Source organism: Alligator mississippiensis, chromosome 10, assembly GCF_030867095.1.
Source record: "Alligator mississippiensis isolate rAllMis1 chromosome 10, rAllMis1, whole genome shotgun sequence".
Lineage (NCBI taxonomy): Eukaryota > Metazoa > Chordata > Crocodylia > Alligatoridae > Alligator > Alligator mississippiensis.
Genome location: NC_081833.1, coordinates 62,861,954 through 62,874,390, shown reverse-complemented (window position 1 = coordinate 62,874,390; position 12,437 = coordinate 62,861,954). Strand labels below are relative to the sequence as shown.

Sequence of the window (12,437 nt, the reverse complement as noted above, 5' to 3'; positions counted from 1 at the left end):
GCTGCCCTGACTGTGAAATAGTGCCTTCTAATGTCCAGCCTGAACCTAGTCTCTAACAACTTATAGCCATTATTCCTTGTTACTCCGAGAGGTGCTCAGGTGAACAGGGTCTCCCCCATTCCCTGCTGGTCCACTCTGGTAAGTTTGTAGATAGCCACCCGGTCCCTTCTCAGCCTTCTCTTGTGGAGGCTGAACAGATTCAGGTCCCGTAGCCTCTCCTCATAGGGTCTGCCCTGCTGTCCCCAGATCATGCGAGTGGCCCTCCTTTGGACCCTCTCAATGCTAGCCACATCTCTCCTGAAGTGCGGCGCCCAGAACTGGGCACAGTACTCCAACTGTGGCCTGACCAATGTTGCATAGAGGGGGAGGATCACCTCCTTGGCCCTGCTTGTGATGCATCTGTGGATGCATGACAAGGTGCGATAGGCCTTACTGACCGCGTCCTCACATTGGCGGCCCATGTTCATTTTGGAATCGATAATGACTCCAAGATCTCTTTCTACCACTGTGCTTTTGAGAAGGGAGTTCCCCAGCCTATAGGCATGCTTCTGGTTCCTACTGCCCAAGTGCAGTGCCCTGCACTTGTCAGTATTGAATCCTATCCTATTCTCATTTGCCCACCTCTGTAACCTGTCCAGATCCAGCTGTATCCTGTCCCTCCCTTCTAGCGTGTCCACCTCGCCCCAGATCTTGGTGTCGTCAGCAAATTTGAACAGGCTGCTTTTCACCCCCTCGTCCAAGTTGCTAATAAAGAGATTAAATGGTGCGGGCCCAAGGACCGAGACCTGGGGGACCCCACTGCCCACATCCCGCCAGGTCTAATATGACCTGTCCACCACCACTCTCTGGGTGCAGCCCTCCAGCCAATTTGCAATCCATCTGACTGTAAGCATCAATGCTACAGTTGCCTAGCTTTTTAATGAGAATGGAGTGGGAGACAGTGTCAAAGGCCTTCCTGAAGTCCAGAAAGACTACATCCACCACGACACTTGCATCCAATGATTTTGTGACCTGACCGCAGAAGGCAATCAGGTTGGTCTGACAGGACCTGCCCCTAATGAACCCATGCTGGTTGCCCCTGAGCATTGTCCCCCCTGCTGGTCCTTCCCAGATGTGCTCCTGGATAATCTTCTCAAAGAGCTTCCCCAGGATCAAAGTAAGACTAATGGACGTATAGTTGCCCGGGTCTTCCCTCCTCCCTTTTTTGAAAACAGGGACCACATTGGCCTTCTTCCAGTCATCTGGCACCTGGCCAGAGCACCATGAGTTCTCGTAAAGCCGTGCCAAGGGCCCCTCAATAACCTCTGCCAATTCCCTCAGCACCCTGGAGTGGAGATCATCTGGACCTGCTGATTTGAACACATCCAGCCCCTCCAGAAGTTCCCTAACTTGGTCTTTCCTGACCATTGGCCTGTCAGAGTCTCTCCTGAGTCCATCCTGAATCTCAGTGGGGGAGTCCTGGTCCCTGCACAAAAAAATGGAGGCAAAGAAATTGTTAAAAAGGCCTGCCTTTTCCTCTGGTGCAACCACCAGATTGCCAAGAGTATCCTGCAGGGGCCCCACGTTACCCGGTGCTTTCTTCATACTCCCTATGTATTTAAAAAAGGACTTTTTGTTGTCCTTGATCCTAGCCCTAGTTCTGTATCTGCCTTAGCTTTCCTAACAGCCCCCCTACAAGCCCGAGTGATGGAGGTATACTCCTCTTTAGTGATAGCCCCTCCCTTCCACTGGGTCTACGCCTCTTTTTTGGCTTTCAGGCATTCCTGTATGCCTTTGGTAAGCCAGGAGGGCTTTTGAGCACTCTTGCCCCCTTTGATCCTCGTTTGGACTGTCACCCCTTGGGCTCGGAGGATCGTCTCCTTAAGGAACAACCACTCATCTTGGACACCCAGTTCCCCAACTCTCCAGGACCCCAGTGCCTCTCCTACCAATCTCCTCAACTCGTTGAAGTTGGCCCTCTTGAAGTCAAGGCCTACTGCCTTACTTCAGGCCCTTGACACCCTGCGCTGGATCGTGAATTCCAGTAGGTGATGATCACTGTCACCCAGGTGGTCAAGAACCTGGAGTCCCCTCACCAGGTCATCACCTGTGGCTAGAACCAGGTCCAGGAGGGTATTTCCCCTGGTGGGACTGTGCACCTCCTGGGTTAAGTGGAGGTCCTGTATCCCAGCAAGGAACTTTTGTGAGTGGTCCGACCTGGCTGACTGCTCCTCCCAGCACATGTCCGGGTAATTTAGATCACCCACGATGATGTCCCTTGCCTTAAGTGCCTCTGCAAGCTGGCCCGAGAATTCACGGTCCAGCTCTTCCCCTTGGCTGGGTCATCTGGAGTAGACCCCCACCGTTAAGTCCCTTTCCTCACAACCCCCTGTATTCTGACCCAGAGCACTTCAGCCTGCCCCTCCTCTGTCCCCATCTTGTTAGTTGAGGACGTGTATTGCTCCTTGACGTAGAGCGCCACACCCCTGCCTTTTCTCCCCGTTCTATCCTGCCTGTATAGTCTGTAGCCCCTAATGTTGACCGCCCAGTCGTGGGATGAATCCCACCAGGTTTCTGTGAGCCCTACTATGTCTGGGTTTGTACTAGCTAGCCGGAGGGTGAGTTCCTCCTGCTTATTTCCCATGCTATGAGCATTAGTGTAGAGGCATTTAAGGCCTTGTATTGATGCATGCACCACCCCACAATTCTTAGGACTATCCGGACCCCTGTCACTTACCTGGGTTCTCCTCGTGCTTGTCAACCGTCTTGGTTGAGAGGTGTCCTCCTGTGGCCCCATCCCCTGGCGACGCTAGTTTAAAGCATGCCATACGAGATCAGCCAACCTGGAAGAAAAGACACATTTGCCTTTAGGGGAGAGATGTAGCCCATCCCTCCCAAGCATGTCCCCTGTGCAAAACTGTGGGTCGTTGTCCAGGAACCCGAGGCCTGCCTGGCTGCACCAGCTCCGTAGCCGCCAGTTAACATCATCGATGCAGGGCTCGTATCGCCATCCACATCTACTTACTCTCTGAGATGAGATGCTCTCCTGATCTGCCATCACAATCTGATGGAGGGAGGGCCAGCAACTGTGACAAATGATAAAATTATTATAACCAGGTTATAAGCATTTGAAACAACAGATTCCTCATGAGCTGAACACATTGCTAAATGTTTAATAGGCATCAATGTACTGAAGTACAACTTTCCAGAACATACCTGAATCCTGACATAGATACAGACACATATACTGTGGCTTACAAAAAGCACGTGCCTAAATCCACTGCTTCCTAAAGTTGTGCTTACTCACTTAGAGTACTTAAATTTATAAATAAATCACCTATCTTTTTAAAGTGTAGATATAAGAACCCAACATTTCCAAACAAACGTTGAAAAAACAAAAAAACAAAAAAACAAAACATGAGTCGGCCTCAAAAATCTTGAGATTAAAAACCAATTTCTTTTTACTTTCTTCTATTTACTTACTTCTGAATCTTCAGTTTGTAGAACAAAAGTTTCTCTTCCTTGAAGGGTAGAATAAGAGATGAGATTCTTGCCTATGCGTATACCTCCAGGAGGCGTAGATTTAAGAGGGATAGAGGGGAAACACAAATACTGTGAGAATAGCATTGGGAGGGGGCAGGGATTACGAGAGCTGGCATCACTAAGAGACTGAATAGCCAGACATTGCATGCAAATCTGTCCCCAGAATAAATGTATGAAGGCTGCATTTATTTCAGTTGTGCTTTTAAACATCTGCAGTAATCCGATACTGTACTTTAACATAATACCTTTATTTGAATTTCTGAACCATGTTATTTAAAATATTGCATAAATCAGAATGAAAGAGAGAGAGAGAGCTCTTTTCTAATGCTAATGTTTCAAATCTCAAACAATTTGTCTCTTAGCAAAACTAATACTTATTTCAAAAACTGGCTCAGACCTGAGAGTTGCTTATTTTCATGTATAAATACTTGTTGATAATTTTTTATAACATTGAGGTTGGTTAGACCCAGGCACCCATGTTTTCAAAGGGGTGTTAAACTGCATTGCACTTGTCTGTGTTTAAGTTCTTGCACACTCTCTGGGCCCAGGAACACTGCAGTGATCAAGCAGCAGTTACAGATACAGGACAGACCAGCCAGAGATAGCCTTAGATTTCCATTTAAAAAGTGGTCAGCAACTGTGAGAAAGGCTGAATGGACAGACAGGGAGGTCACTGAAGACACATGCAATCTCTGACCCCATCTGCCAGCGTGCCCCACTCACGTGGTGCCAACTGGTGGTTTCACCTCCCTTTTCTTAGGTAAGTTGCATTACAGCAAATACTTAAACTGGCAGACAGCTTGCAGGAGAGCAGCCTAGGTCTCTTTTTCACAGAAACTCTATTTGGGTAAAAAAGTGTGCATACTCTCGTGTGAGCAGATGACTTTAATTGTGCTACAGCCGGTACTGCTGGTCTGGGGATTGTCTGTTGAACGGGGATTTACTGACTGATTGGATGCCTGTCTTCCACAAAGACATGCTCCCAAACCCATCGGTGGCTGTGTTAGCCTCTTTAATGGCTCAGCTCCCGTGTCCTGGATTACAAGCCTTCTCTTTTGAGCAGAACAGACACAGAGCTCAAGCTCCCAACCCTGGTAGCTGGTGATATTACTCACTCAACACAATCTCTCCCTCTGCGTCTTGTAAGCTAGTCATTTTTCTTCTTTGCATTCACATCATGTCCCTGACGCTGCACTACAGAACCAGGGCTTGGGTTGAAAATAAATGTTTGTGAAGAAGCTAAAACCAAGAAAACTAAATCTCAAGTGTTGGGAACACCCACCACACCCTAAGCAGAGTCAAGAAGGGAATATCTAATTAGAATATGCATAGGTTTAAGACATTGGAGATTATGTAAGAGAGAAACAGGAGAGACGAGCCCCGGGAGGAGGTCTGACAGACACACATGCTTCTAGTGCCCAATACTTTATAAATAAAAACCTGTAGTTTCTAAAACCCACTTCCTTTGTCATGATCTTCCTCTCTGCACCTTAACATTGACACTAACTGACAACTCTGGTTTGTAACCCGTGTCGTTCTCAGTCAAGACCAAATGGAATAAAAGTCATCCTGCTCTTTAATAAAAGAATGGAAGTGTTTCATTATGGAGCAGGCCAGCTAGATAAATGCCAGGAGCCTGAAACCAAGATTGTGATAACACATACTCAGGGCCAGAGTCCTAGGAAGCGCCTGCTATGAAAGCTATGACTTTTTAAATCATAGGATTCCCTGCAGAGAGGAAAGAGAAATATATAAAAACTACACAACAAAAGGGTCTGGGGAGAGCAGTGCATCCAGCTTTTAAGCTTTGGGCACAATAGGCCACCCGCAGCTGAAGGAGTTGTGCTTTCCACGTTTCGGTTTGTTGCGGCAGGTACTGTGCAAACAGACTAAGGGCTGCTGCCTGCCTAAAAGTGTTCACAGTCCAAAAGATTGCACCAGAGCCCTTCTCCCAGTGTAACAGAAATATTTGGTGCATACGAGCCAGTCAAAGACTGCAGAGCACGCTCCTAGCCGCCGTTCATAGGAGGGATAACTGAAGATGGACACAGTAACTGAACTAAACCGTAGAGGCCCACTTTTTGCATTACCTCCCCAGGGACTCTATTAGTTTTTGTTGCTGAACTGGCTTCTCCGCAAGCAGCTCTGTTCGTAGGAACTGGCAGTTTGTCAGCTCTGTCAAATGCTGTCATTTGGCAAGATGCTGTCATTTGCCAAAATAACACTCACCTCGTTCTGCTTCACAAGTATGAGGTATGCATAAATCTCCATACCCCAGGGAAGAGCGCTGCCCTCAAATTCCAGATAAAAAACAAGCTGACAACAAGGCCGTTGCACGAAGGGGGCCCTGAGCACCAGGTCTGCTTAATTCAGGGCATGCTGTAAGACCCATTCCTCCTCCTTGAAGACACTGGGAAGCAAGTGGGTTGAGTAGAGGTAGCTGCCTTTTCTGGATGGACAAATATTTATGTTGGTAAAATGGGATACTTTTATTTAAGATCTTTGTCTGTCAGGGCAGCAAGAGCTTGCAACAGGGCATCTATTTGAGCAAAACTGAAATATTCCTGGGATCAGCTCAGCCTGCCTCTTATGAAATAAGATAATCTTTCATTCACGCCAAAGAAAGAAGACAAAAGGCTGGACTAAGACAAGACAATGCTTTTAATGACAGCGTTTAACAGCAGTATACATTTCTCCAACAGGCCAACCTAACAGTCGGAAATAAAGCAAGTCTGTCCATCCACATGCCAATCTTCACACATGCATAGCACCTATACACATCTACTTGCTAACACTTAATAGGACACTGTAGATGTACATCTAGGTAACATCTGCCTAGATAATATTTAAAGTGATGAGCATAAAATATATAGCAGTCCACCAGGAGACAATAAATTCCACTACAAATTTAAATCTCTCTCACAAAGTACAAAAGACTCATGTACAAAGGGATTAGCATACAGTCTAACCATTGCTTCCTGAAGCAGGGACAGCACTGTACTCTAACTCAGATACTCCAAGTTCAACTTTATTCACAAGCCATTGCACAGATTTCAGTTCAGCACGTGTGTGCAAACAGCTAGGCCCTGGGTGCAACATCAAGTTTAATATGCTGAACAAGGAAGTCCCATCAGGTGCATCTACACATGCACTTTACTGCTGAATAAACTAATTAGCTCCACAATAAAGCATCGCCATCTACACGCGCACTAGCATCAGGGCAAGATTTTTTTAATTAATTAACTCTGTGAAAGATAGTACTGTCAGGGGCAGTACTACCTTACAGCAGAGTACTTAACTGCACTGAAATGCACATGTAGACGGTGACCAGGGGTGGCTGGGGCACAAGGGTGCTACAGTACAGGGGCTGCCTGCCACCTAGCCCCACACTTTAGCAGATGCTGCCACTGGGAATCTGAGGCTGAGCCCGCATGCCTCCTGCCAGCACAGGGTTGCTCTGCTCCGATTCAAAGTGTTGCTGGCCCAGGCCACATCTAGATGCTGTGCCTGGGAACAGCGAACTCTGGCACAAACTGCTGAAATGCACATGTAGACAGTGACTGGGGCAGGCTGGGGCACAAGGGTGCTACAGTGCAGAGGCTGCCTGCCACCTAGCCCCACACAAACTGTGCTGGAGTTACTTTGCATTAACTGCATGTGTAGATGCACCCATTAAATTTGGGAGAACTTCCACATGCAGATGCATACCTTATATCTTTCTGTTCTAGGACCCAAGCGAGCAAGCAAATAACTGAAAAGCTCAAGGCTTGAGTAAGAAAGGTTTTTCCAAAGATTTTATATATTTTGATTAAAAGTAAAAATTAAATAAGAGTCAGAGTTAAAAAACAAGCAGTTACCTGTTTATATACTGCTTTGCATCGTATTCCATGTGCTAACCCCTCTAGCAATGACATTTAGTTTCAGATGTACATAAAAGGAACATTTTTGTGGCTTTTGCTGTTGTCCCCCACCACCTTTAGCAATAGAGTTTTCGTGGAAAATACCAGGCTTAAAAACAATTGGTGACAGATCCTTCCTTACATAGATGCAAGATTTTTTTTGTTTTAGTCCCAAAGAACTTGCATGTAGTCTTGTTGGTTTAATGTTGAAAAAGTTTAACACGCAAAATGAAATTTAACCCTGGTCAGTCATATAAACTTTGGCTCTGTTCCCAGTAATTATTAAACACTCAAGAGATTTCTGCAGATAAAGAACATGAAAAATAGTATACAACATACAAGTAAAATAATCCCTTTCTTTACAGTCCTTATAAATGTAAGCTTCAAAAATCAATGGAACAAATATAAATTATAGACAAGCATTTTAGATAATTGTATATAACCATCAGTGCTGTCCAAAATGTTTTGTTACAATGGGAGAGGAGGAAAAGAAGGGTGGAGGAGAGAACTGAATGATAAATGCTCTCGAAAGCAAGCATGAAAAAAAACAACTCAAAGATAACTGGCTCAAGCACACCGAGGCTCGGGGGGGGGGGGTGTCTGGCTCATCAGACAATTGTACAGGAAAAAAAGAAAAAAGAAAGTCTACAATTAATTTCTGAAATGTACATACTAATTGGAGTTTCTTATAAAGAAGAAACACGCAGTTTATTGAACATTTCCAATATGCTGAGTTACTTCTAAGGAACAAGTTGTTTGGCCTACCTTCACAGGCATTCAAGTATGAGTATTTGCTCCCTCATCACTTAACACCTTTGATTAAAATACTAGGTAATCAGAAATGCTTGATTCTTTTGTTCAGCTGGAATTTGAAAGCTTTAGAGTAGGACCAGCAAGCTTCTACACTGCATTCACAAGCTTTCAAAGAGTAACTCATTTAGTCTTGCCCTACAAAATGCTATTGGTATAAGCAGCATTAGAAAAATTGTATCTAACAGTTTATTTTCTGTTGGTACAAGAAATACATACAAAGAAGTATCAGGGCTATATTTCTGTAGGTAAAAAAAGAGAGAACAGTCCAGTTTAGGCATAAAGTAAGTTGAATGTTGTGTGAGAGCTTTAAATAAGTTAGCTTTAGGAAAAAAACTCTAGAGAGTTAGGACATGCCCATGTAGATGCATGCTTTTTCCTATGTTAGTTTAAACAGATGTGAGACTTAAAAAAAATACATCGTGAATTTGGCTTACAACACATGAAGCAACCAAAGCTTTTACAGAACAATAAAAGAAGTGCAGCACTTCAAGAATCAGCGAAGCTTGAGTTACACATAATAAATTAAGAGCAAGCAAACTTTAAGACTGCTCACTTAAAAGTGCAAAGCCAATGGTATTCCAGGAAGCAACTCATAAAACATGTTAAAAACAGCACAGAATAGTTCTGACGAAAAAAAAAACAAAGGGAGAATTAAATCTCCTCTATGTGCTCTTTGCTCTTTTCTCAGGACCTGGAGCTACAAGGGACCATCATTAACATGAACACCCAGAAAATAATCCTGTTATATTATAGTTTCATAGTAGCTAGGGTCAGGAGGGACATGAACAGATCATCTAGCCTGACCCCCTGCCACAGACAGGAATGAATGCTGGGTTCACAAGACCCCAGACAGGTGATCATCCAACCTCCTCTTGAATTTACCCAAGGTAGGGGCGAGGACCACTTCCCTGGGAAGTTGGTTCCAGATTTTGGCCACCCTAACTGTAAAATATTGCCTTCTGATCTCTAACCTAAACCTATTCTCCATCAGCTTATGACCATTGTTCCTCGTCACCCCAGGTGGTGCTGGGGAGAAAAGGGCTCTGCCTATTTGCTGTTGTTCTCCCCTGATGAGTTTGTAGGCAGCCACCAGGTCCCCCCTCAGCCTCCTCTTGCTGACGCTGAACAGGTCAGGTCCTTCAGTCTCTCCTCATAGGGCCTGTCCTGCTGCCCTCTCACCAAGCACGTGGCCCTCCTCTGAACCCTCTCCAGGCTGGCCACATCCCTTTTGAAGTGCGGCACCCGGTACTGGACACAGTACTCCAACTGCGGCCTGACCAAAGTCATATAGAGGGGGAGTATTACCTCTCTGGACTGGCTAGAGATGCACCTTTGGAGGCGTGACAAGGTATGACTGGCCTTGCCGGCTGCGGTCTGGCATTGGCGGTTCATGTTCATCTTGGAGTCAATAATGACTCCAAGATCCCTTTCCGCCTCTGTGCTTTCAAGAAGGGAACTCCCCAGCCTGTATGCATGCTGTGGATTCCTTCTCCCAAGGTGCAGCACCCTGAATTTGTCTACATTGAACCCCATCCTATTCTCATCTGCCCACTTTTGTAGTCTGTCTAAATCTAATTGCAACCTCTCTCTCCCTTCAAGTGTGTCCACCTCGCCCCACATCTTAGTGTCATCAGCAAATTTGGACAGCGTGCTTTCCACCCCGTCCAAGTCGCTGATGAAGATGTTAAACAGTATAGTCCCAAGGACCGAGCCCTGAGGTACCCCACTGCTCACATCTCACCAGGTTGAGTACAACCCATCCACCACTACTTTCTGGGTGCGCCCCATCAGCCAATTTTTTACCCATTCAGCTGTGCAGGCATCAATGCCGCAGTCACTTAATTGATTGATGAGGATGGGGTGAGAGACAGTGTCAAAGGCCTTCTTAAAGTCTAGAAAGACTACGTCCACAGTGACACCATCATCCAAGGATTTAGTTACTTTGTCATAAAGGGCAATCAGGTTGGGCAGGCAGGACCTGCCTTTGGTGAACCCATGCTGATTGCCCCTGACCATGATCTCCCCTGCCGGCCCCCACAGATGTGCTCCTTGATGATTCTCTCCAAGATCTTCCCGAGCACAGAGGTGAGGCGTACAGGCCTATAATTACTTGGGTCCTCCTTTCTCCCCTTCTTGAAAATTGGGACATGAGCCAGTTTCCAATCCCCTGGCACCTGGCCAGATGACCACGAATGCTCATACAGCTGGGCCAAGGGCTCCGCAATGACCCCTGCCAGCTCCCTCAACACCCTTGGGTGAAGGGCATCTGAACCTGCAGTTTTAAAAATGTCCAGCCCTTCCAGAAGATCCCTAACAACATCTGTGCTGACTGAAGGCTTGATAGAGCTATCCCCAAGACTGTCCCTACCTCTGGTAAGTGGGATGTCCTGGTCCCTGTTGAAGAAAACAGAGACAAAGAAACTGTTAAAAATATCAGCTTTCTTGTCTGGCATAGCCACAAGATTACCGTTTGCATCTTGCAGGGACCCTACATTGCCTGGTGCCCTCTTCTTGTTCCTAATGTACTTGATAAAGGACTTTTTGTTGTCCTTAATCCTGGACACTAGCCTGAGTTCCATCTCTGCCTTGGCTTTCCTAATAGCCCTCCTACACTCCCGGGCCAAGGAGTACTCCTCCTTGGTGATAGCTCCTCCCTTCCACTGGTTGTATGCCTCCCTTTTAGTCTTCAGGCATTCCTGTATGCCCTTGCTGAGCCAAGGGGGTTTCTGAGCACTCTTACCCCCCTTGATTCTCTCAGGGACTGTCATCCTTTGGGCCTGGAGGATCGCCCCCTTAAGGTACGACCATCCCTCGTGGACTCCCGTCTCCTATACCTTCTGGGCCCTCAGTGCCTCCCCCACTAGTCTCCTGAACTCATTGAAGTTGGCCCTTCTGAAGTCAAGGGCTTTAGCCTTGGTGTGAGCCCTAGACGCCCTGTGTTGGATAATGAAATCCAGCAGGTGATGATCGCTATTGCCCAGGTGGTCAAGGACCTGCAGTCCCCTCACCAGGTCATTCCCCGTGGCCAGGACCGGGTCCAGCAAGGCGTTACCCCTAGCGGGGCTGTATACTTCCTGGATAGGGTGAAGGTCCTGTAATACAGCCAGGAACCTATGCGAGCAGTCAGACCTGAATGTCTGCTCCTCCCAGCAAATGTCTGGGAAGTTTAGGTCACCCATGACAATAACATCCCTTGACCTAACCACCTCCATAAGCTGACTGGAGAAGTCCTGGTCTAGCAAACTTCTAATATAGCAACGTAAGAAGTGCAAAATAAGTTTTCACAAACTAAATTATTTATGTAACGGTTATTGTTATTACAATTACATTTAAAAAGACTCTGCAACAACAGGAAAAAATGTTAAGAGCTAGATTTTCAAGAGTGCTTGGCTCAGCAGTTTTTGGGGCCACTTTCAATGAGAACAGCAGGATGCTGAGTGCTGTTGAAAGTCTGGCCCATACTTTCTTAGATCCCAGTCTGGCAAACACTCAGCAGAACTTTATATACCTGAGTAGTTAAGTTAAACTATTCAAATGTATAGATGTCTGCAGGATCAAGATTTTGTGATGTTATTTAAATGCAAAGTAATCCACTAAAAATCAGAAGTGGTTGCACTGCCATGCAGATTCAGACTCATAACTTAGTACAGTAAACAGGCTTTTTCCCTTTTTGTGTGACCATAACCTATTTATTCACCAACTACTTCTGGTCACAGAGGAACACTTCCATCTTCTATATGGGCTATTTTTCAGAGTAAATAAAAGACCATTATGATGAGAAATGTAATGTTGAAAGGTATTTACAGTAAGCAGCAGTGACAGTAAGGAAGTAAAGTACAGCAACATTTTGTCAGACAATCTGAGAACAGTAAAGTTGCACTGGACCTCAGAAGTATAAAGGACCAAAAGGAAAAAAACATGGCCCACTTGGCTTTGTAGCCGTCACCTGTGCTTTGCAAAACAAAATTCCAAGTGAGAGACTTCAACATGTTGGAAAACGTTGCTCAGACTTCCCCTAAAATCAGGGCAGACAAGTTTTCAGCAGTCTGTCTACAAAGCCAGTTATCTACAAGCACTGTTGTAGACTGTAGGGGGTTAATATTCGGTCGCGATTTTCTTCATACTTTTCTGTCATTTTCTGCAAGTCGTGGTCTGCCTCAATCACCTGGAAAACAGGAAGTGAACATTAGAATGAGATGCTCT

General features: G+C 45.8%; 1 protein-coding gene across 2 annotated transcripts in view; it reads right to left on the bottom strand.

Moving 5' to 3' along the window:
• Window positions 1–6,165: 6,165 nt before the first annotated feature.
• TK2 (thymidine kinase 2) overlaps window positions 6,166–12,437 on the bottom strand; it is a 27,179-nt gene continuing 20,907 nt past the window's right edge. For both annotated transcript variants that reach the window (XM_019492966.2, XM_006269824.4), the window contains exon 10: window positions 6,166–12,399. In XM_019492966.2, coding sequence (XP_019348511.2) covers window positions 12,301–12,399 — 99 coding nt within the window. In that variant the 3' untranslated portion in view covers window positions 6,166–12,300. The remainder of the gene's footprint in view (window positions 12,400–12,437) is intronic.